This window comes from Tenrec ecaudatus, chromosome 13 (assembly GCF_050624435.1).
Source record: "Tenrec ecaudatus isolate mTenEca1 chromosome 13, mTenEca1.hap1, whole genome shotgun sequence".
Taxonomy (NCBI): domain Eukaryota; kingdom Metazoa; phylum Chordata; class Mammalia; order Afrosoricida; family Tenrecidae; genus Tenrec; species Tenrec ecaudatus.
The window spans coordinates 64,655,779-64,678,038 of NC_134542.1; the positions used below are offsets into that span (position 1 = coordinate 64,655,779).

The window sequence follows — 22,260 nt, forward strand, 5'->3', positions numbered from 1 at the left end:
AGTTTTCCCACACAAACAAGTCTTTATATCTATTTGAAGATAAAGAAACTAACCCAAAAAACTTCAGACTCATTGCCAAAAAGTCAGTGCCAACTCAAACAGCCCTAATAGGACAGGCTGGAACTGCCCCTGTGAGTTTCCGTGATTAGCTGTTTACAGGAGTAGGAAGCTCAGTCTTTCCCCTGAGGAGCGGCTCGTGGTTTTGAACTGCTCACCTTGTTGTTAACAACCCAATACATAACCACTGCACCATGAGGACTCCTTATGAAGAAATGAGGGATCAGAAATACATGCACTTAGCTCCATTACGTCAGGCAAATTAATGGTTTGCCTTTGGCCCAACAATCTTAGCTTCAGAAGTTAACTTGCCGTGAATTAAATTTGAAAATACCAAAAATGCAGTTATTTCCTGCTCTCTGAAAAGCATGTGAAGAACCTGATTCGTGGAGACCCCCCGAAGGACACAAGAATGATTGAGAGTCTCTTCTCTTGACTAGACCAACGATTCTCAAGGATCCTTTGGGTGCGGGTGATTCTCAGACTCTCTCAGAATCTGGACCTCTAGACCACCTGGCATCCTGTGTTTTAAACAAAACGTATGACTGAAGCTAGTGGCCCCAAGGTCACATAGAATAGGACCACAAGAGCCAGCTGCAGTCAGACTTAGTTACACAGGTCAGATACAGTGGATGCAACCTGAGCCTAAACCAAGAAGGGGTGGTGGAAGAGAAGGAAACATGGAACAAATGGCTCCCCGAAAGGACCGAAAGAGCTCACCGACAGACAGCAGGTTATAGCAGCAGTGTAGATACAAGACGTTATAGTTTAATTAATTGTTATCATCCAACAAAGTATTGGTTGGAAAGCTCATCAAAATGTAGTTACCAGATATGTACCAAATGTGTATATATATACATATATGTACATCTAATATAGTTATCTAAATATAATGACCAGAATTCTTTTTATCTGAAAAATAGGAAAGCTTTTCATTTGGCTTACACAAATCCCTTTTTAAGCAAATACACAAAGTATTTTAAAAATAAAGAAACACAAATAAAGCTCCTAAAATAAACCCAGAAAACCAAACTCGTTATTGCTGAATCAATTTTGACTCATAGAGCACCGGCAGGACAGAGTAGTAAGCCACGGTATAGGGATTCCCAGCCTGTAAATCTTTGTGGAATCACACTACCACATCTTTCTCCCTCCAAGGGGTGTTCAAACCAAGTGCTTTAACCACTGCACCATGAGAACCTACATGTATGTATGGCATGTATATAAAAAGGCTACAAGTTTAATTAATACATGTATGTTTACTGTGTTCTGTTTACATGGTTAGTATAGCTTTCCTATTGTCTCTGGTGTTATTCAGGGCTCAATTTTACCTAGTGAAATAATACATATGATCTTTTGTTTAGCTCTCATGTTTGATATAGTTGGACAAATCCTTACAAGTAAAATTTACATAAAGAAAATCTTGTTTTTAAAATGTACTGCGTTATTTAAAATAGAAGCCTGAGCTCTTTTTATCGTTGCAGCTGAGTAAAACAAATAATCTTTCCACCATTACTAAGAGGTGCATGTAGTTAAAAATACATTTATACATATTATTTTTAAAAACCTAGTTAACTTTAAAATATGTAAGTTTTCTTGTCGTTTAGGGTTCTGTGAAGCTGATCATCAAGAGGGTTGCAAATCATTGGTGGTTTCTATTTTCAGATTTCCACATCCCGGAGTAATTTGCTTTAATTTCACCCAATTTAACCTATACTTCACACCATCACCATTCAGCTTTAATAGCTACGTTCTATGCATAAGAAAAGCAGATAAATGTCCACAATTAGGCTGCAAATGATTACGACTAGTTAGGGCCTTATGAAGGCAGAACTTAAAGGACCGTGGGGCGCCAAACAAAGCCACAAAAGACGGCTGGAAACGCTGTCTCGGGAAGTCAGGTCGACCATGCCTTTGAGTCATCACTTCTGTCGTTGATTTTACTTATTTTTAATATATTGGCAGGTGCGCCACTCTGAGATATGCTCATTTAAAATTTTAGTCCTCTGTTAGTTCATGCGATTTGAGTTTTCACTGATTTGCTTCCTTAAATTTAAGCATAAAAGAACAGGTAGAACCTGTTGGTAATTTGTTAGCGTGATTTGGGGCATTTAAGAATGCAAGCAAACCCATGGCCCTTGAGTAGGTTCTGACTCATAGCAACCCTGCAGGACAGAGCGCAACCATCGCATGGGGTTTGCAGTGGTTTCATCTGTGAAGGACCAAACTGCTCCATTGGTCTCCTGCGCAACTGCTGCCGGGTTCACACTGCCAGCCACGTGCTCAGCCACTGCTCCAGCGAAGCAGAACTGGTTTAAATATACTAGCATTCAAATACCTTGTCAGTGTATTTTGGGGATTCTTTCCTGAAATATTTGAACAGTTCTATCAGATATATGATGAAAGTGTAAATCTATAATCTGCACAGACTTTTATTTTTAGATGGGTCTTAGTTTGTGAAAATAAAGCCTATGGAATATTGCTTATAGATCATATTACTTTTATGTGCATATATATAAGAGATTCAGGGATTATTTTAATCCTGTTTATGGGTTATGTTTTCATTCCTATGATGTAAACTTTTGTCAATGATTAGTGCACACTCTTTTTATATGTGCAATTTTTTCTGGTGATGTGAATATATTAAAAAGAGTTTTGCAGTCATCACCACAATCAATTTTGGGCACAATATTCTTTTAATGTAGAAAGGACTTGGTTATGTTTTAAAGATTTTAAAAACGATGAACTCTTAGTGTAACGTGTTTTCTTCTAGCAAAGTTTATCACTTAGGCTACTGTACTTCTGCATTTCAATTGGCATATCACAGATTATCCCACATCATTTCAAGGTTTTTGACTGATCTTAGACAAGGTTTTGACATCTGGAAATCTCTTTCAATAATTTATGTTTTAGAGATAAACACCAAGGTTTTAGTTGAAGACATTGGTCATTCTGTGAAGTAGTCTCAGAAACTCAGTGTCGACAAGAGTAACCGTGTCATAGTTTCTGTCAACGTGTGCCACATAATAAGGGCACGTGTGTACCATCACACAGCCCACACTGGAAGTGAATGTGCAAGGGAAGGTGTTGCACACTTACAAACATTGTGTTGCACTGGTTATTTGCATAAAAGTACAGTGCTCCTAGTTAATAGTTTCATTTTAAATATAGTCTATGCGCTCTAAGAATTGTTTTTGTAATTGATGTATATTGTGGAAATGTAAAAAGTCCGCTGTTTTATATGCGGAGTAACATGTGCTTATTTCAAACACGTGCTTATTTTAGAAAACCCTTGTTTTCTGAAATGGTGCCCCGTGTCCTTAGTTTATTATTGCTTAGAAGCCAAAATAAACGTAAATGAGCTGCCCTAGCCACTGTGGTTCTTATCCATACTCACATGTAGCAAATGTGTGTGCGCACACCACCCAGTTGTTGATTAAAAATAGTGCTCAGCAATTAATAGCATGCATGCTTATTTTTGTTTACAGAACCAGTATACATAGGTAAAGTACGCTGCATCTCAGATTTAAATGCCCCTTTTAAAGAAAGCAGTGAATTATTTAGTGTACGAAGTAGGCCAGGATAGCCAGGGCAAGACAATGCAGCTCCCCAGCTTCACAGTTCTATTAAACTAGTTTCATATGCTATATCATAAAACTTTCAGTCCAATCAGCAACTAAATTTAAATACTGCAAATTGTAGCAGCAAAACAATAATTCTGCTGATTAGCCCCTTTCCATTTCTTGTAAGTGAACTGTTTATGCTGTTGAGTACCTTTTGAAAAAAGAAAAAGCCAAAACAGCCTTGATTAGTCAAGGAGTAATTGGATGACTTGATTTTAGCAAGAGAATGAATTGGTTGATGATAGCCTGTAACTAAGTGTAGTGGTTCTGTTCATGTGAATACATAACATACAGTCATCAGATCTTGACAGGTATAACATATAAGCGCCGCTTAAAATCCAGTGTGTGTGTGTGTGTGTGTGTGTGTGTGTGTGTTTGTGTGTGGCGGGGGTGGGGTGCGGGGGTGGGGAGGATTGGCTGAAGATTGAGGGGGGAATACGTTTGCAATAAAATCTTTCCCTGGAATTTTTGTGGTGATTCTTAAAGAATATTGTTTTTTGTTTTGATTTTACATTGGCGAGTGGTGGGGATTTGTCTTACTTTAAAAAATTGTTTTTGGTCTCCATGTTTCATGCTCTGAAGCCAAACTAAAGCTAATAGAATCATATGAGTTTCTTAATGGGAACCAGTGATATTATATTCTTTCACTGCTGCTGAAGCTCATGGCTCATTAGTAGAGACATGTGGGAAAGAAAGCCTTGCAGCATTAATTGGGTTCATATTTAACTATTTAAAGTCTTGATTTTGTCAAAACTTTTTATACTGTACTCTTATTTCTTGGATATTTTGAAGACTGTGTTTCAATTAATATTACTTAAGAATGGACTGAACCAATTAAAAAGTATATTTGCAACATATCTTAAATAAACCCAGTTGTCCACTCCTTGAAGGAATGTAATACAATAACTACCCCCTCTCCTTTCACAATGTGAATGCTTCTGTCGTAAACAATGGAGTCGCTTTATTGTTAGGTGAATAAAATGACTGGGGTGACCCTGCATAGATAAGTGTAGAGGGGCAAGTAGGGGTGACTCATGGTCCAGGACCATCCACATCCATTGTAGTGTACTGGCTTTGATTTAGCACCACCTGGTGGTGATTGTTCTGATTTATCTATCGGTGGTGATGACCAGCCCTTGTGACTGGTAAGAATGAAACCATAGAACATTCTTTTCAGGGTATTAATAGAAATTCTAGGGGGTGGGGTGGTGGTGTATATGTGTGTTTGACAGTCTATATTATTGGGCCAATTAAGATCGGAATGATTTGGATCCGGAGATTACTGGGAATGCAATAGCCTTACCTTACCCAACTTGCTCCCAAAGATGTGGTTGCTTGCCTGCCCTTAGACCCTGTGAGCCTCACGTTTCAACTCAAGAATGGGATCACTGTTGGGCATGTGAATTTAGAGAAGTATCAGCTGCAGACACCAGAGAGTCCTGGTGAACCCTCCCATTAAGAGTCTTCTGTTCTCCCTTCTGAGTCTTGGAAAAACTAGATAGCCGTCAGAGCCATTGCTATTATGGATAAAGGCTACACAATAATTCTTTATTAAAATTGGTGGTTAGATATTTACTTGACCCACTCACATGTTTGCATTTTCCAAGCATTTAAACACCAGCTTCAAGGTATCGTTTGTATAATAGTATCTCTTAACCATAGCATCAGCCCACTTAAATATAAGCTTTAAAAATATCTATATTTTCATCAAACGCCATGCCATACATGCATCTTGATGGAAACTTTACAGTAGTATCTATAACACCATTGTTCCAGTTTGAACTCCACGCCTGGCTTTTTCCATTATTTTCTGCCACGTACTGACTTCTTGCTGCTAATCCTTCTTCCATGGTTTCCTTTGTGTCTTTTTTATGAACAAAGCTATCTCCTCTGCTAGATTCTTCTTAAAAAACAAAAAGCACAGAAACTGTATCTTACTCAAATTTTTCTCATCTCTAACATTTGCTTTTATGTATCCTTATGGGTGGCCTATCATACTCATATCTTTTCACTTTGATATCATTCTTCCTACCCACCAGAGATGAAAATCTTGTCAATTCTATGTGGCTTTTCTTAATGTTTTAAAAAGATTTAATCTCTCAGGTTGTTTCTACAATTAGTACTTAATAGTCAACTGCTTTGTTTGAGCCCATCAGATTCTCTACTGCCTATTAGATCCCGCACATACCCAACAGAACAAGGTAAAGAGCATGAGTGAGTGAGCGAGAAAGAATGGAACCACCAGAACACACTCTAGTCCGAGAGATTACGTTCCAGTGTCTTGGGTCTGCACGATAACCTTGGTAGTACCTGACAACTAAGTGCACATTTGAATCTACTGTGAAATCTTTTGGTTGCCACACAGCAACCCCTTGAAGGAGCCCTGGTGGCGTAGTGAGTTTCACTTTGGGCTGCTAATCTTAAGCCTACCACCAATGCACTGCAGGAAAACTTGCATGAAGATACACAGTTTTGGAAACCTCCAGGGGCAAGGGCAGCCCTGCTCTGTCCTATGGTGTGCCAGAATCGACTTGCTAGTGAATTAAGCTTTATAGCAAAACCTTATCTTTTATTGATATATCAGAGGTTTTCAGCCAAAGAGGTTGGCAGTGTCTATAGACACTTTTTATTGCAGATACCCGAGAGAGAGACAGAGACATCTAGTTTATAGAGGCCAGGCTACTGCTAAACATCACAGATCCAAGTCCATCTCCAACAAAAGAGATTCACCTGGCCCTACGGGTTAGCACTGCCAAGGTTGAAAAACTCTGAAATTCACCTTGTCTCTAGCTCTTCATTTATACATATGTTGTTGTTAACTGTCATGCAGTTTCCCCAGACCCATGTTCAGTGGAATGAACCACTGCCTAGCCTTATGCCATTCCTGTGCTTGGGTGTAGGTCAGACTGTTGTTACCTGTAGGGTTTTCATGGACTGATTTCAAAAGATGGGCCTAATGGTCCCGTCAAGTTTTTATTCTGAGTCTATTGGAGTATGGCTGCCTCCCTGAAGCCTGTTCAGGATCACAGCAGCACACGAGTCTCCTCGGATAAGACGATGGTGGCTTGATATGAGGCACAATGGCCAGGTCTCCCCTGGAAGGTACATATTCTGTCATTAAACCACCAATGTCTTCTGCAGATGAATGTTTGGTGAGCTCTTTCTGTATACGAATTCTTTTACACTTCAGAACAGTCTTAAGTGGTGTCGATACTGTTACTGTCTCCATTTGATAAACAAAGAAACTAAAGAATAGAGAAGTTAATTTTCTTTCATCTGATGAGTCCGAAGACCGACTGAAACACAGATTTGAAATCAGGTATTCTGATTCTAGCGTCGGTGCCTTTAAGCGCTTTTTTTAAAAAACATTTTATTAGGGGCTCATACAACTCTTATCACAATCCATACATATACATACATCAATTGTATAAAGCACATCTGTACATTCTTTGCCCTAATCATTTACAAAGCATTTGGTCTCCACTTAAGCCCTTTGCATCGGGTCCTCTTTTTTCCCCTCCGTCCCCGCTACCCCCTCCCTCATGAGCCCTTGATAATTTATAGATTATTATTTTGTCATATCTTTCCCTAACCGGCGTCTCCCTTCACCCCCTTCTCTGTTGTCCGTCCCCCAGGGAGGAGGTCACATGTAGATCCTTGTAATCGGTTCCCCATTTGCAACCCACTCACCCTCTATTCTCCCAGTATCTCCTCTCACACCCCTGGTTCTGAAGGTATCATCCACCCTGGATTCCCTGTGCCTCCAGCTCCTATATGCACCAGTGTACAACCTCTGCTTTATCCAGTCTTGCAAGGTAGAATTCGGATCATGGTAGTTGGGGCAGAGGAAGCATCCAGGATCTGGGGGAAAGCTGCATTCTTCATCGGTGCTACATCGCACCCTGACTGACTCATCTCCTCCCCTAGACCCCTCTGTGAGGGGATCTCCAGTGGCTGACAAATGGGCTTTGGGTCTCCACTCTGCGCTTCCCCCTTCATTCACTATGGTCTTTTTTTTTTTTATGATGCCTTATACCTGATCCCTTTGGCACCTCGTTAAAGCACTTCTTTATACTTACGAGTACTATCCAGAATGTTCTTCCCTGTTTCCCATCATACTTTCCTAAAAGGCCGCAGCACCCACCTTCTTCCCCCATTTGTGTGTGTGTGTATGTGCTACGTAATTACATTGCGTAGGTATGCCTTTCCACGTGTTAGGAGCCTTGATGTCGTGGTCACTCGTTGGGCTGCTAACCACAGGCTTTCTACTCCCCAAAAACAGCCTAGGGAATCCACAGGGGGTACTTCTACTCTGCCCTCTCAGGTTGCTGAGTCGGTATCCATTTGTTAATTTTATTAATAAACTAAAAATTGTTAACATTTACCATAATTGGTAAACCACTGCAACATACCCAAGAAGTCTTCAGAAAATTATCACCAATAATTAAGCAATTTATAGGTAAAGAGCTGAAATTTTAAAAAATCCTGACATATGAGCAGTTTGCTATGCTTTTCTTACCTTGTTCACTTCTGGATCAACATGTTTAGCCACAGGTGCCTTGGAAATGCTTGCTAAGTGTCATTGTGTGCTCCGAAAGTGATCTCTGCTGTTGTGCTGCCTGGCAGGCCCCACTAGAGCCTGCACTGCCCCTTATGCTTCTTCATTCTGAGTGCTACTAAGTCCATCCTTCTGTCCATCCATCCGTCCATCCCTTTGCCTCTACCCAATTGTGTATCAACTCTGCTCACGGCACTGAAGGGAACAAGATAGCGCCTCTGAATTTAGGTAACTAAATTTTCCCAGAAGCATGTCTGGGGTCATGTGTTTAGTCATCAATTTAACTGTACTTTGCTCTGAACAAAAAGCAAAGCAAAAATTCATTGCCATTCAGTTATTTCTGACTTATACAAACCCTGGACACATTCCCGAGCAAGTCCCTATACCCCCTTATCAATCATGACTACTGGAGACTTCTTAGAACTGTATTCCTCTGGAATTGCCCTATGGAAAGCTAAGCTGTGCATTTTAAGGATGGATATAATTTGTAACAGATCCAGAAGGATGTGTGTCTTTGAGACTCAGGAAGCAGGGAACCAGGATGCAGTTGACAGCTGAACATAGAGGAGAGTCTGGCTTGAGTTGAGGATTTGTGGCGAGTAGTGGTGGTAAAATTGAAAGGGTAGAGTGAGGCCAGATTATAGAGCGCTTCTTCTACTGGCATAGGCTGAGTGGTGTTTAGAAAGCTTAGCTGTGGAGAAAGATGTTTGAAAGTGGTGATGATTAGGAAGCTAGTGAGAGGGCTGTTGGGAAGGTTAAATGCAGCAAAACCAGCTAGCACAACATTGGAAGTAGGGCAGAATTTCAATAAATATTAATTCAAAACATCATTGATGAAATGTGCCTTTTACACACTTAAAAAGTATCTATTATGTAATGTGGAATGAGCAGTGAAAATCTTGTCGAGAGATGAATACTAGTTCTCATTAAAGTACTTCTTTTCTGCCCACTTCTTTGGAAAGTGTCGCTGCGTTGCAGCTCCTAGGAATGTAATTAAGTACAGGTGTTGATTCTGGGTTATAGTTCATAACTTGTAAGTGACTTTAAGGAGTCCTTCATGGTGTGGATGCCTAATTGTCTGCAGTGTATGTACAGTGCCAGTAACTGTTGTGCAGGATTTTCTAGTGATCTGCACATTTAGTAGAATTACGTGAATGTTGTCTCCGAGTACAGTGTGTTGTTTCTTGTCTGTTAGTGGTTGGTGTCAGAACCCAAAGGCTAGTGCACTGACTTAAGATTCTTACATTTTCTATGACTTCTACCATTTCTCTCTTTCTTTCTCTTTACCTCATCCTTCCAGCACAAAGTCTTGCTGCTCAGTCACTGTTTAAACAGTATATATTATTTTAAAATTAAACAGATTCTTAAAATAAGGAGAAACTAATGCACAAAATATGTTTTTAGTTATCTCAAAACCTTAGTGACCCTCTTTATTGTTATGTCTGACACCGAATGTCTACTGGTCTCAAGATTGAGAGTGGTTTTGCTTGTAGCATTGCTTGATTGCTTCCGTATATGCCATGTACTTTGTGGAGAAGTCCTGAGTGAATCATGTTCTTTAATTTTAGATTGATGCTTTACAGTCAGCCTCATGCACATTTTACTTTTCTAAGCTTTTTGAAAACTCTGATGGAAATGTGGGTCTGTCAAAGGGGTGATATTTTCCTATTATGAGAGAGAAAGAGATGTGTGGCTTAAGGCAAAGTGAAATAAGCAGAGCAAAAGTAACTCTTTTGTCTGGTTTTAGTTTCATTTTATTTCCAGCATAAGCCTGTCACAGAGACTAGATTAATTTGGGTTCTTACCTATATCTGAATTAATTGTTTGTTTCCTCTGGGAAATGAAGTTGAGAACTCCATAGTGCTTTTGATTGGTTTGTTATGGTAAGCATGTTGCTTTCAGGCGCCTTTGCGTGAGTTGGGACTGACTCTTTATACAGCAGACATTGCCAGGTCCTGTGCCAGCCTCACATCTGTTGCCACCTTTGAGGCACTGTCAATCCATTTCACCGAAGGTCTTCCTCGTGTTCATTGGTCCTCTAGGTTACTGAGCAGGTTGTCCTTCTCTAAGGACTGGTCCTTCTGGAAAGCATATCTAAAGTATATGAGATGAAGTCTCAACCATCCTTGATTCTAGAGAGCATTCTTCGGAGACAGATTTCTTCATTCTACTGGCCATTGATGGTATATTCAGTATGCTTTGCCAAGAGCATGAGTCAAAGGCATCAATTCTAATTCAGTGTTACTTATTCATTTTTCAGTATGTAAGTACAGCCCACAAAGCCCACTGTTTCATTTTTGCTTTTATATCATTAGCAGTTTATATTACTAAAATAACTGTTTCCATTTATGTTTACAGAATCTTTTAACTTCTCTGAAGCTATATAAATATCTACAAATATAAATATATACCCTAAGTATAATTTAAATTCGATTTATATAGACATGCTCATCTTCAAACCTGAAGACTAGGATCTTAAACCTCTGTCTTTGGGGGAAGAATTCTGTTAGCAGAATGATTTATTCATTCTCTGTGTGTTCTAAATTTCATTCTTTCTCTGATATCTTGGAGGAAGTTTTTGAACTAAATATAAATTGAGAACCCCCTCTCACTTTCTAACTCAAGGAAATTAGTTAACCTACATATCTTATTTAATGCAGTTGTAGAATTCTGAGGTCCAGCTGTAAATCAGTCTTTGCTAGTGAATATTCTCTTGAATCCGTAAGACTGGTTTCAGCTAGGTTGTCTAGTCATTGAGTGAGTAAGAAGGAGTCATCAAAGTCAGTTGTCATGACTTAGTCAACAAAGCACAAATGTAAATCTGCACAAAACCTCTTAAAAGTATTGATGAGCAAGGATGTTACTTTGAGGACTAAGGTGCACCTCACCCAAGCCAGGGTGTATTTAATCACCTAATATGCATGTGAAAGATGAACATTGACTAAAGAAAACCAATGAAGAATCAGTGCATTTGAATGATGGGGTTGCCTAAGACTGTGGAAAGGACCATGGACTTCAAGTCTTTAAGACCCTGGACGCTATACCTTTGATAGCTGAGCTCCATCACCTTTCTTCACCACATTTTCTTTATGTACCCGGCAAGCTAAACTTTTTACAAAATTACTTTTAAAAATAAAATAACACGTATTTATTATAGAAAGCTTAAGTGATGTAAAAATAGTAAAGAAAAGAATTTAAATTGCTTAGTAGTTCATTGTCCAGAAGATATTTCCCTTAGCATTTGGTCATTGTCATTAACAGAAAAATATTTTAAAATAATATGTGTTATTTGTAATAGACTACTCAATTGTATTTTACTGTGTTAAACTAAAAAACTGAAGTAATGTAGAAGAAAATACTAGATTTTAGGTAATTCCTTTGGTTGTTAGTCTAGGTTACAGATTAGAGGATATGAAGTACACACTTCACAGTCTCTATTACTAATGGACAATGCAAAACAGTTGGCCAGCTCCTGAGGCACATTTTCAGTTGCTGTACTGCTTTTTGGTATGGAAGTTAGTTACTGTGCAGAAGCTTTGTATATGACTTTATTTTACTGTTTGATCCTGGTTTTGGGTAATAAGTATGATGTCTGTTCTTTATCATTTGGTTGATTAAACAGCAGTTGGTGAAGGTTAATTGTTGTGTCAATGTTTATTTGTGCCAGCTTACTTGGAAGGTGAAACTATGATTTCTAAGTGGACCACTTTGTTTAACTAGTAGAATTTCTTTACAGATTGTGATGAGAACTTTTAGGGTGTCTTACAGTATAGAATTAGCCTACTTAAGAGTATAGAGTATAGAGGATGGAATGTTCTCATGAGGTTATGGATTTATAAATGCCAAAATGTAATTCTTTTGTACTCTTGAAATATAAGAAAAACGAGGTTAGGCCTATGTTTATTTCCTAAGTCACAATATTCTCATCACTGATAAATGAATGAAACAAATAGAGATAATTAAAAGGGATAAAAATATTTCTTCAAATATTTTGTCTAAAATATTTCTCAAAGAACCCCCCCCCTTTTTTTTTTGCTATTGCCAATGACTAGTTTTCTGTACTCATCTTTCTCTGTATATAATTGCTCTGAACACTAATTGTGTGATAGTTAAGCACCTGGCTGCTAACTTTACTGGTGGGGTTTGAACCCACCATCTGCTACTCTACAGGAGAAAGATACAGCGTTCTGCTTCTGTAAAGTAGAATGTTGGGCATTCTACTCAGTCCTACAAGCTACTATGAGTTGAAATTGACTTGAAGGCAGCTGGTATACTTCCTTCTTTGATCCTCCCCCAGATCACATTACTGCCTCATTCTGACCAGTCTGGTCTCACCTCAAATGTCTGGAGAGAGGCCTCTCTGACTGTGCTTCCCAAAGTATTGCACAGTACTTCCCTTCTCATACCCCTTCAGCTAGTGCTCTCTCTCTCTCTCTCTCTCTCTCTCTCTCACACGCACACACACTACCTTCAAAACGACCATATTGTATGTACTCGAGTATAAGCCAACCCGAATATTAGCCGAGGCACCTACTTTTACCACAAAACAGCATTAAAATGTGCTGAAAAACTCAGCTTATATTTGAGTATATACGGTAGTTAATATTTTCAGACATTTCTCTTGATAGATGTAATCTTACCCCAAATGGGATTATTTTCTACATGTTCATTCAAATTTAATACTTTATGCATAATAACTTGCAGAGTTGTCTAAATTTATTTGAATAGGAAAGTTTGTGATTAATGTAAGTGGAAAATTAGTATCACTTGCCAAAATTGAAGAAGGTAATGAGAATAAATACAAAACTACGGTTGTATTAAATATTTTCATATTCAGAAGCTCTTGTGCCTTGCGCCTGCTCAACTAGTAGAAAGATTAGTACTTGTTAGAGATTAAAGATCCACAGTGTCAAACTGAGACTTTGTCCTGGACATAAACAGAACGACTGAAAGAGAATTGAAATGGAAATAACAGTGTTTTGGGTTTTGTTTTTTTTTAAGATGCCTAAAGTCATGTACTTTAACAGTGCAGTGATCTCTCTTTGGGGAACACTGTTTTAGTTTGTGAAATTGAAATAAACTTTCATAGTGACCCCATTAGTGATCCACAATAGAACAAAAACACAGCCAGGTTCTACGCCATCCTCACAAATGTTGTTACATCTGAACCCATTTTTGCAGCCACTTTGTCAGTCCATCTTGTTGAAGGTCTTTTTCTCTGCCCTTCTATCAAGCATGATGTTCTTTTTCCAGGGACTGGTCTCTCCTGATAACATGTCCAAAGTATGTGAGGCAAAATCTTGCCATCCTGGTTTCTAAGGAGTATTCTGACTGAACTTCCAAGACAGACTTGTTTGTTCTTCTGGAAATTCATGGTACTTTGAAGATTCTTCTCCTGCACCATAATTCAAATCCATTGATTCTTCTTTGGTCTTCCTTATTCAATTCACTTGACATCATCAATAAGATATCCCTTGTTTCACATCCTCTTCTGAATCCAGCCTGAGCCACTGGCGACCCTTTGTCAATGTACTGCTATAACCGTTGTTGGATGATCTTCAGCAAAATTTTACTTGCATGTGAATTGGTAATATTGTATAATTTCTACATTCTGTTAGGTCACCTTTCTTTATAATGTATACACGTATTAACCTCTTCCAGTCAGTTGGCCAGGTAGCCGTCTTCCATATTTCTTGTCGTAGATGAGTTTAAGTGCTACCAGGTTGTTGAAACATTTCAGTTGGCATTCTGTCAATTCCCAGAGCCTTGTTTTTGACTCAGACCTTCAGTGCAGCTTGACCTTCTTCCCTTCCGTCCCATTGCTTCTTGAACGGTGGAATGTTGACCAGTTCTTTCTGATGCCGTGACTGTGTATTCTCTCCATCTTGTTATGATGCTTCCTTTAATATTACAACTTGAGCCTTGAATTTCTCTTCTGTCCTTTCAGTTTAAGGTATGTTTCACATGTACTTCCTATTTTGATAGTCTAACTCTAGGTCTTTGCACATTATATTTTAATACTTTTTTTACTTTGTCTTCTTAAGCTGGCCTCTGAAGATTTCTGTTCAGCTCTTTGATGTCATCATTTTTTCCATTTCCCTTAGTTGCTTACTAAAGAGTAAATTTCAGTGTCTCTTCTGCCATGCACGCTGTTCTTGTCTTTCCTGTCTTTTTAATGACCTTGGCTTTCTACATGAATGTTCTTGAAGTCATCCTACAAATGAATAGAATAATAAATAACCGTTGGTAAGTTAGGATATGTAACCTCGTGCTTGGGAACAACACTGTTATGCAAAATCTATACGACATGGTTTGAATTGTTTCTTATTGCTGTTGATAGTTGCCAGTAAGTCGACTTGGACTCCAGGTGACCCCATGGACAGCAGAATGAAAATTTTCCCAGTCCCACATCAGCTTGATAGTAGTTCAAGTTCATTGTTATGGCCATTGTGTTTATTGAATACCTTTCAGATGAGAGGTCTTCTTTTCCAGCACTATATTAGACAGTATTTTAGTGTGATCCATAATTACCCTTTAGCTTTTCTTCTTAGTCTTTAGTTTTTAGCTGGACCTTGTCAATCATTGATGTTCCTGTTCATATTTGAAACACCAGTGGCTTAGTTTCCAACATTATACCAACACGCAGTTCCCACAATATGACAGCCAGACAATATGGGTGTTGATTTCTAATAATTTGGAAATTGAATTAATGATGATATATATAGCCATAACTCCTTTCCTTGCCTACAGATCTGTGTTGACATTAGTCAAGGTTCATTCCAGGGAATAATTTAAAAGTTTTAAGGCATACAAGTGACCTCTTTCCCCTTTAATGTAGATAATCTTTTGAGACTAGTGCACATCATCAAAAAATTTTTGTTTTCTTTGGACCCCGAAGAAATGCAATTACGCCCACTCTTCGATTATCAGCATGGTTAGGTTACAAAGATCAGGCCATTATGTGAACACTGGCATTAGGGAAAATAGAGGGTAGATGATGGCTACCTTATTGTGTAACTGCCAATGACATCATCATCATTTGTCTGCCGAACCACTGAGAATCATGGACCAGCAGAGTTGTTACATAATCATAACCATCATAGTCCCAAAACTCAGCATTTGTAATTGTCACATGTATGTCGTTATTGCAGAAAACAGTTAGGTAGTCGGTGCTTTACTTTTGTCAGGAGTCTAAAATGTGGGGTGAGATAGTCAATAAGCAAGGAGTCAGTGTAGTATGAACCTCTCTATTATCCACTGGGTGGCACAAGTGGTTTGCACTCGGTTATTGAAGTTTGGCAATTTGAACCCACCCACTGGCTCCGTGGGAAAAAGAGCTGGTAATCTGGCTTTGTGAGAGCAGCAAGAAAACCCCAAAGAGCAGTTCTCCTCGGCAGCACTCATGGTTGCCTGAATTGGAATTGGTGGACATGAGTAATTTTAAGAAATTGCCATTTAAAACTTGCTAATGTATTTGCTTTGGAGGCTGTGGTGATGCAGTGGTTAACACTACCTGCTAACCGCTAGGTTCATTTTGAAGCACCATTCAGCGGCTGTGTGAGAGAAAAGACCGGATGGTTTGCTTCCATGAGCGGATGGTTTGCTTCCATGAGCGTGTCACCTCAGAAACCCTATGGGGCAGTGGTGAGCCAGAACTGAATGCAATGGCACCTAGCAACCACAACACGTTTGCTGTAGGGAACAGTGCTGCTGTAAGTTCCCGTTAGGCCGCCAGAAGTACCGCCCTGTGAGATTGTTGACACCTCAAGTTTCAGAAAAAGCTTCATTATTTGATCACTAACATGTTGTTTGCTTGTTTCTTTTCTTTTTTCTTTTTTTTTGGTGTTGGCTGCTAGAAAACTCATTTTTATTTATGATTTATTCTATTGTACCATTTGTGCAAGAAGCTTCAAATTATGACAAGTAAATATGAGGGGCAAAGTTTGTGGGAAAATTCCATTATCTTCGCCTTTCTTTTTTCCGTGAACTTTTTGAAGACCCCTCATAATGCAGGGCATCCAGGTAGACGTTTTTGTACTTTTCAAAGATTCAAAACTTTTCCCTAGACTACTCACTGTCTACTGTGTTTATTAGTCAAAGTCGTCTCCCACTGTCTACTGTGTTTATTAGTCAAAATCATCTCCCTATTTCTTGTCGGTTTTGTTCCTAGGAGTCTGACATCATGTCTGCATCAGTTCTAGGCCTAAACCTTAAGTATTGCTTTGGTGACATGCTTTACCCGCAGTCGTAGGCTCGTCCTTTTTATATTGTTTTCCACTTCAAGAAACAAACAACTCATTTTTAATTATGGGAATTATTTTAAAAACTCTTTCTAGCCAGTAATGAGAATATGTTGGTCTTTGGTATCTAGGAATGGGCGATATTCGTTGTTTCTTTTATTAAACTCAATCAAATGAACGGTCTCTCATGATTTCCCTGATACCGCCTTCCAAAGGACTTGATACTTTATGATGGAAACCTCTCATTTTGAGAGTATAATCTAATTTGTAATTTTAATGAAATTAATTTGCAATATATAAAGGTTTATATTTATTTAATTTGTTCATAAATGTGTTCATTATTTTATGGGCGTAGCATTGCCGTCTTATATTTTCTGTATTTGTTCATTTTTGTGATAACTCTTCTTTAGCTCCTAATTTGAGTAAAACCCAGTTGAATTATGTTGCCACATTATGTCTTCAAAAGGGCATAAAGTCAGTACACATGCTTCAGTGATATCTGGTTGTTTTACCCTTATGTTTCTAGTTGGCAATTTGAAATTATGGCTTCAACTGCACTTTAAATATGTGATAATAGCATGTGTTTCTAATAAGGGCCAGCAGCATTTTGTTCAGATAGTGTGAATGGTTGTCACTCATATATGACAAATGCACCTTCATCTGCTTCTTTGATAGCCCCCTAAAAACCATACCCTCAAATCAGGCCGACAAAATTAGCTGCTGTGTAAATTGTGTGTCTGAGTGGTTCATTATCTAATCACCGTCAGAACCACAGTGATAAAGTAGATTGAAGCAGGGAAGAGGTCTGCCAGATGATTTCAGGCCTTCTTCCCGTCCCCCCATCCCCCAAATCTGGTTTCCCTTGGAAACCCTACTAGTGCAGCTTAGAAGTTCCGACTCTCCTGCCTGGAATTCAATAGCTTTTAATGACCAAACTTGGAAAGGCCAGCCGTCTAGAGCATCATTGTCTTTTTTTAAAGTCCACAGTTCTTTTTATTTGATTCAATTTTCAAAATGTTGAGACTTGAATCTTTGTGCTCTAAATATTGTAATTGGGGGTGAGGAGTGGAGGTAGGATACTGTGCCCAACACCCATAGAACTGAGGATAATTTATTGACTGACTATTTATTAACCTTTTAGGAATCTCTCTCAGTACTCATTCTAATTATAATGACCCTGCATATTGCCTGTTTATTGAAGTCCTTCCCTTTAATTAATTTTTAGGTGCTTTTGAAGATGACGATATCACGCATGTTGAAGGAAGTGTGGATCCTGTTCGAGATATAGAAATCATACATGAAGAGCTTCAGCTCAAAGATGAGGAAATGTTTGGGCCCATTATAGATAAACTAGAAAAGGTGGCTGTGAGAGGAGGAGATAAAAAACTAAAACCTGAATATGTAAGTAAACATTTATAGCATCTTTACATATCCGAGTTCATGTTCGTTAAAAACTGTTTTTTAAATAAAGCACATAAAGGAGCTAATATTTTTATGGACTTTCAAAATCCCAGAGTTCCTTTACGTTTAAAACCATTGTTAAACAATTGATTTGGGGGCAGGCAACCAAGGGTTGTGGTGGAAGCTACTTTAGCTCTTCCGAGCACGCCAGATTTACCTGTAGCACTGAGCGTTTTGTATGGTTATCTGGTAGATCCTTACAATTTCATGTTAGAATTAGGTGGGTTTTAGCTTAAAAAAAATGCTCATCAGATTCAGAGTAGTGACTGGCAGTACATGTTCCACAGATTTGGAGGAAGTTAGTCAACTAGGACTGGGCATGACTAGAGGAATACAGAGTAGGCTGGCGATTTTACTCTCTTAGGGAGTGAAAACACACATCATTTTCCTAAGTGACATGTTTACTGTCACATCATTGGTGAATAGTTACTAGCGACACGGTAATATTGGAAAGTCTGTTTGGAAGCTTTTAATTTATATACCATCAAATTCTATTTTATATTTAAAAATAAAGCAGTGCCTTCACTACATGAAGGGGCTTTTGAAAATTTGTAGGAAAATTCCATTATCTTTCTATGACATTTTCTCATGAACTTTCTAAAGCCCTGTGGACATTGTCTCACTTATCAAAGTCTCCCATGCTATTTTGCTTCTTAGATTCCTTTGCCATAAGACTTTCCCCCCTCTTCTTTCCACCCTCCCTTCCCATCTCCCCTCCCTCCCTCATTCCCGCCCCCACCCCACATTACAGTTTTAATGTACTGTTTTGGTACCTGGTACCAAAACAGGGCACCAGGAAGATGTATGTAGGATGAGATGAGGGCTGGGAGTGTCCCTGGCACAGAGCTCCATATTCCACAAGGACACACATCACCCTCCCAAGTATTGATGTTTTTAGCCAACCAGGAAGCTCACTGAGGTTTTATTATGTAGGCATGATTGCTTAGTTATTTTTTTCCATATTACATTTTAATTCTTGTATTTATATTTAATTTTCTGACTTCCAGAAACAAAGGATTGTCTTTCCCCATCTCCTTTATATTTACTTAATTTGAAAGATTCACTATTGAGCGAAAAACTCCTCTTTCTTTAAAGGGGAAATCCATTATAGAATCAACCCTTAAACTTAGTCATACTCTCTAAATAAGGCATGGTTGTTAGTGCCCTGGCCTTAAAACAGAAAGACTCATGTTAGCAGTATCTAACACCTCCCTCAACATCATGGTTATTTCCTATTCAAATGGACTGAGGAAGAGAAAGAGATTTGTTTGAACTTATTTAAGACTTAAGAAGAGAGAGGGGTTTATATTAAATATTGGGTGTGAAAACAATTATTCTTTGAACAGGAAGAAATGAACTGATGAGAATGAGATGGTGGAATTGAAAGTAATGCGTTTCCACGGAACATCGAGGTTCCTGATTAGAACGAATCTTGTTGCAGTTGCCCCTTAGTTACTTGAGTCATGGTTGGCAGCTGTAAGTCTTTCAGAAATAACAGCTGCCTTAAAACTGAACATACTGATCTTATTAAAATTTTAAAGCATTTCCCGGCTTATCCCCTCAAAGAAAACCTGAAGTAAAAAATGAAGGAAGGAAGGAAAGAAAACCTGAATGTTGAACACTATTACTTACTATTTGTGTTAGTCCAGGTAGACTAGAGAAACAAATTAATAAACACGCATATGTGTATAAGAAAGAGATTTATATACAAGGGCAATTGAACATTGACAAAACATTCCGACCCAGTCCAGTACAAGACCATAAATCTGATATTAGCCCATATGTCCGATACCAATCTATAAAGTGCTCTTCAGACTCACAAAACACATGCAATGAAGCCAAATTCAAGACGATCACAAGCCAATGGGTAGAAAGTCTTTGGATCCAGTGGCGTTGTAAGCATCTCAGTGCTGGCAGGGGTCTCTCTGGCTTCTTAGCTTCAGAGGTCTGGTTGCAGCCATGTGGCTTGTCCGGCTCAGGGCACTAGGGTAGTTTCATGTGTCTTGTCAGCTGCAATGTCTCCCAGGAAGTAGCAAGGGAGAGAAGTGTCTCATGCCTCCAAGAAGTACCAATTTCCCAGGATTCTCAGAAGAAGGCCATGCCCACACATGCTATGATTCGATTGGCAAGCTAGACACCACCCCTACACTCTTAATCCTCAAATTGACAAATGATTATATATCTACCACACTGTTCAACAGTTTCTTCTTATTTCTCATCATTTCCCTCAAACTCCTTTTCAGGATTTGAAATCATAGTATGGCTCTGGACTTAATAGAAAAATCTAAACACTTTCTCCCTGGCCATTGTTCTCTTCAGTGCCGAGCTCTTTAGGGTGGATAGGAAGCATTTCAGCCTTGTTTTTCTCATTTCCCCAAAGTATCACTATTCCATCTTCACTTTCCTTCATATTCAGTTCAGCTGCTTTATAATAAACTATTTATAGACCCATGTCTCTCAACTTAAAAAAAATACTGTATTTTAAGTTATACCTTATCTTTATTGAACAAGACAATTTTATCGTCATCTTACTTGAACTTTGTGACTGGAAATACGTTATTATTCCCATTTTTAGAACTAAAGAAGCTAAGATTTCAAGAGGTTTTATATACTGATTAAGATTTTATTAATTAAGATTTTACTCAGTAAATTGTACACCCGTTTTTTTCAACCAGATATTCGTTTTAAAAATTGATAAAGTTAGCCTTATATGTGTATTTTAACAAATGGTTGTAAACAAACGCTAATAAACTCCCTCACATGGCAAGAAATAGATATTAGTAGCACCCCAAATTTTTCCCATCCCTTACCAATCCTAAATCCTTCTATCCCAACCACTTGAATTTCATAGTAAAAATATCCTGACTTTAAGTAAACAGCCAGTTGTATGTTCCCCTAAACAGTATGAATTTAATTATCCTGATTTAGAACTTTTAAGTACATAGTACCATATTGCATGTACAGGCAGTACCTGGACTATGAATGAAAATGTGTTTTTAAGACAGAACAAGTGAATATGGTTCTTATGTAGCCTTACTTGGTGACTCTGTTGGATAAGTGCCAGACTGCTAACCATAATGTCAGGGGTTCAAAACCAACAACTGTTCCACAGGAGAAAGATGAAACTGTCTGCTCCTGTCAAATGACAGCATCGGAGGCCCCATAGAGGGACACTTTGAGTTAGAATGGACTCAATGGCAGGGGGTGAATGTTGGGAGCTTGAATCCTCCAGCTTCTCCCAGGGTGAAAGATGAAGCTGCCTGCTTCTGTAAGATGTGTAGCTTCAGAAACCCCAGGAAATATATCTGCTTAGTCTTATAGAGTTGCCATTAGTCTCAATAGACTTGATGACAGTGGGTTAGTGCAAGAAAAAAACTTGAAACTTTTTCAGCAATTTAAAAGTTGTGCATAGAGTGAATGAAGGTGATTGTAATGAAGTATTTTTTGCTCGTTTCAAAGTGAGGGCAAATTTGCATAAGTGTAAAGGACTTCAGGAGATGTTCCTAAGCCAGGTGTTTATAACCCTGGGCCGAACTGTGTTTGCGGGTTGTATTTTTTTTTACATAACATTGTATACTTTATCTGTGTTCAGATGAACTTTTAATGAATTTTTCTTGCTGTTAAATATTTTATTGAAGAGATGCACCCCATGTTTGAAATCTCTTCTATGGATGGACATTTTAACCCTCTCCCATCAGCCCTCCATTTGTTTTGCAATTAAAAACAATACTGCTAAAAAAATATTTCTGGTGGGAGTGAGGGATATTCTGGTGTACGTAGGGTGGTGGTGGAGCTGCCTGTAGCTGGTTGCCCTGACCCGAGGCGATTCCACGTGTAACAAAACAACAGGGTGCTTGGTTGTGGACAGGCTGTTGTGATCCAGATCGCCAGGCCTTTCTAACTAATCTAATTGATGCTGGGAGCTTGGCTCCCGCCTCTTACTCATCGTGGCAGCTCTGACAGACAGTTGTGTATGAGCATTGGCCAGGAACCAGTGAGCCACGTTGCCCCAAGCATTAAAGGTAGTCCAGGGCATTTCTCTAGAAATGCAATAATATATTTTAAACTTTGGGGAGAAAAATGGGACTTTGTACTCCTGTAGAGTTACAGCCTTGGAAATTCACAGGGGCGGTTCTGCCCTGACCTATTGGGTTACTATGAGTTGGTATAGACTTGATGGCAGTGAGCTTGGTTTTAGTTTTTTAAACTTTACCAGGCAGCATCACAGTTTTTCTAGTGTATGAGAACTTAGGCTATTGCCAGCAATTGTCAGATTTGAAAAAAAAAAGTTTACATTTTGATAGTTATATGGTGATATTTG

The 22,260-nt window shown here is 38.7% G+C and overlaps 1 protein-coding gene across 1 annotated transcript in view; it reads left to right on the plus strand.

Annotated features, from left to right (window-relative positions):
• OLA1 (Obg like ATPase 1) overlaps positions 1–22,260 on the plus strand; it is a 143,560-nt gene that overhangs the window by 64,476 nt on the left and 56,824 nt on the right. The window contains exon 5 of the mRNA XM_075529384.1: positions 17,704–17,879. Within this exon, the coding sequence (XP_075385499.1) occupies positions 17,704–17,879 (176 nt within the window). The remainder of the gene's footprint in view (positions 1–17,703; positions 17,880–22,260) is intronic.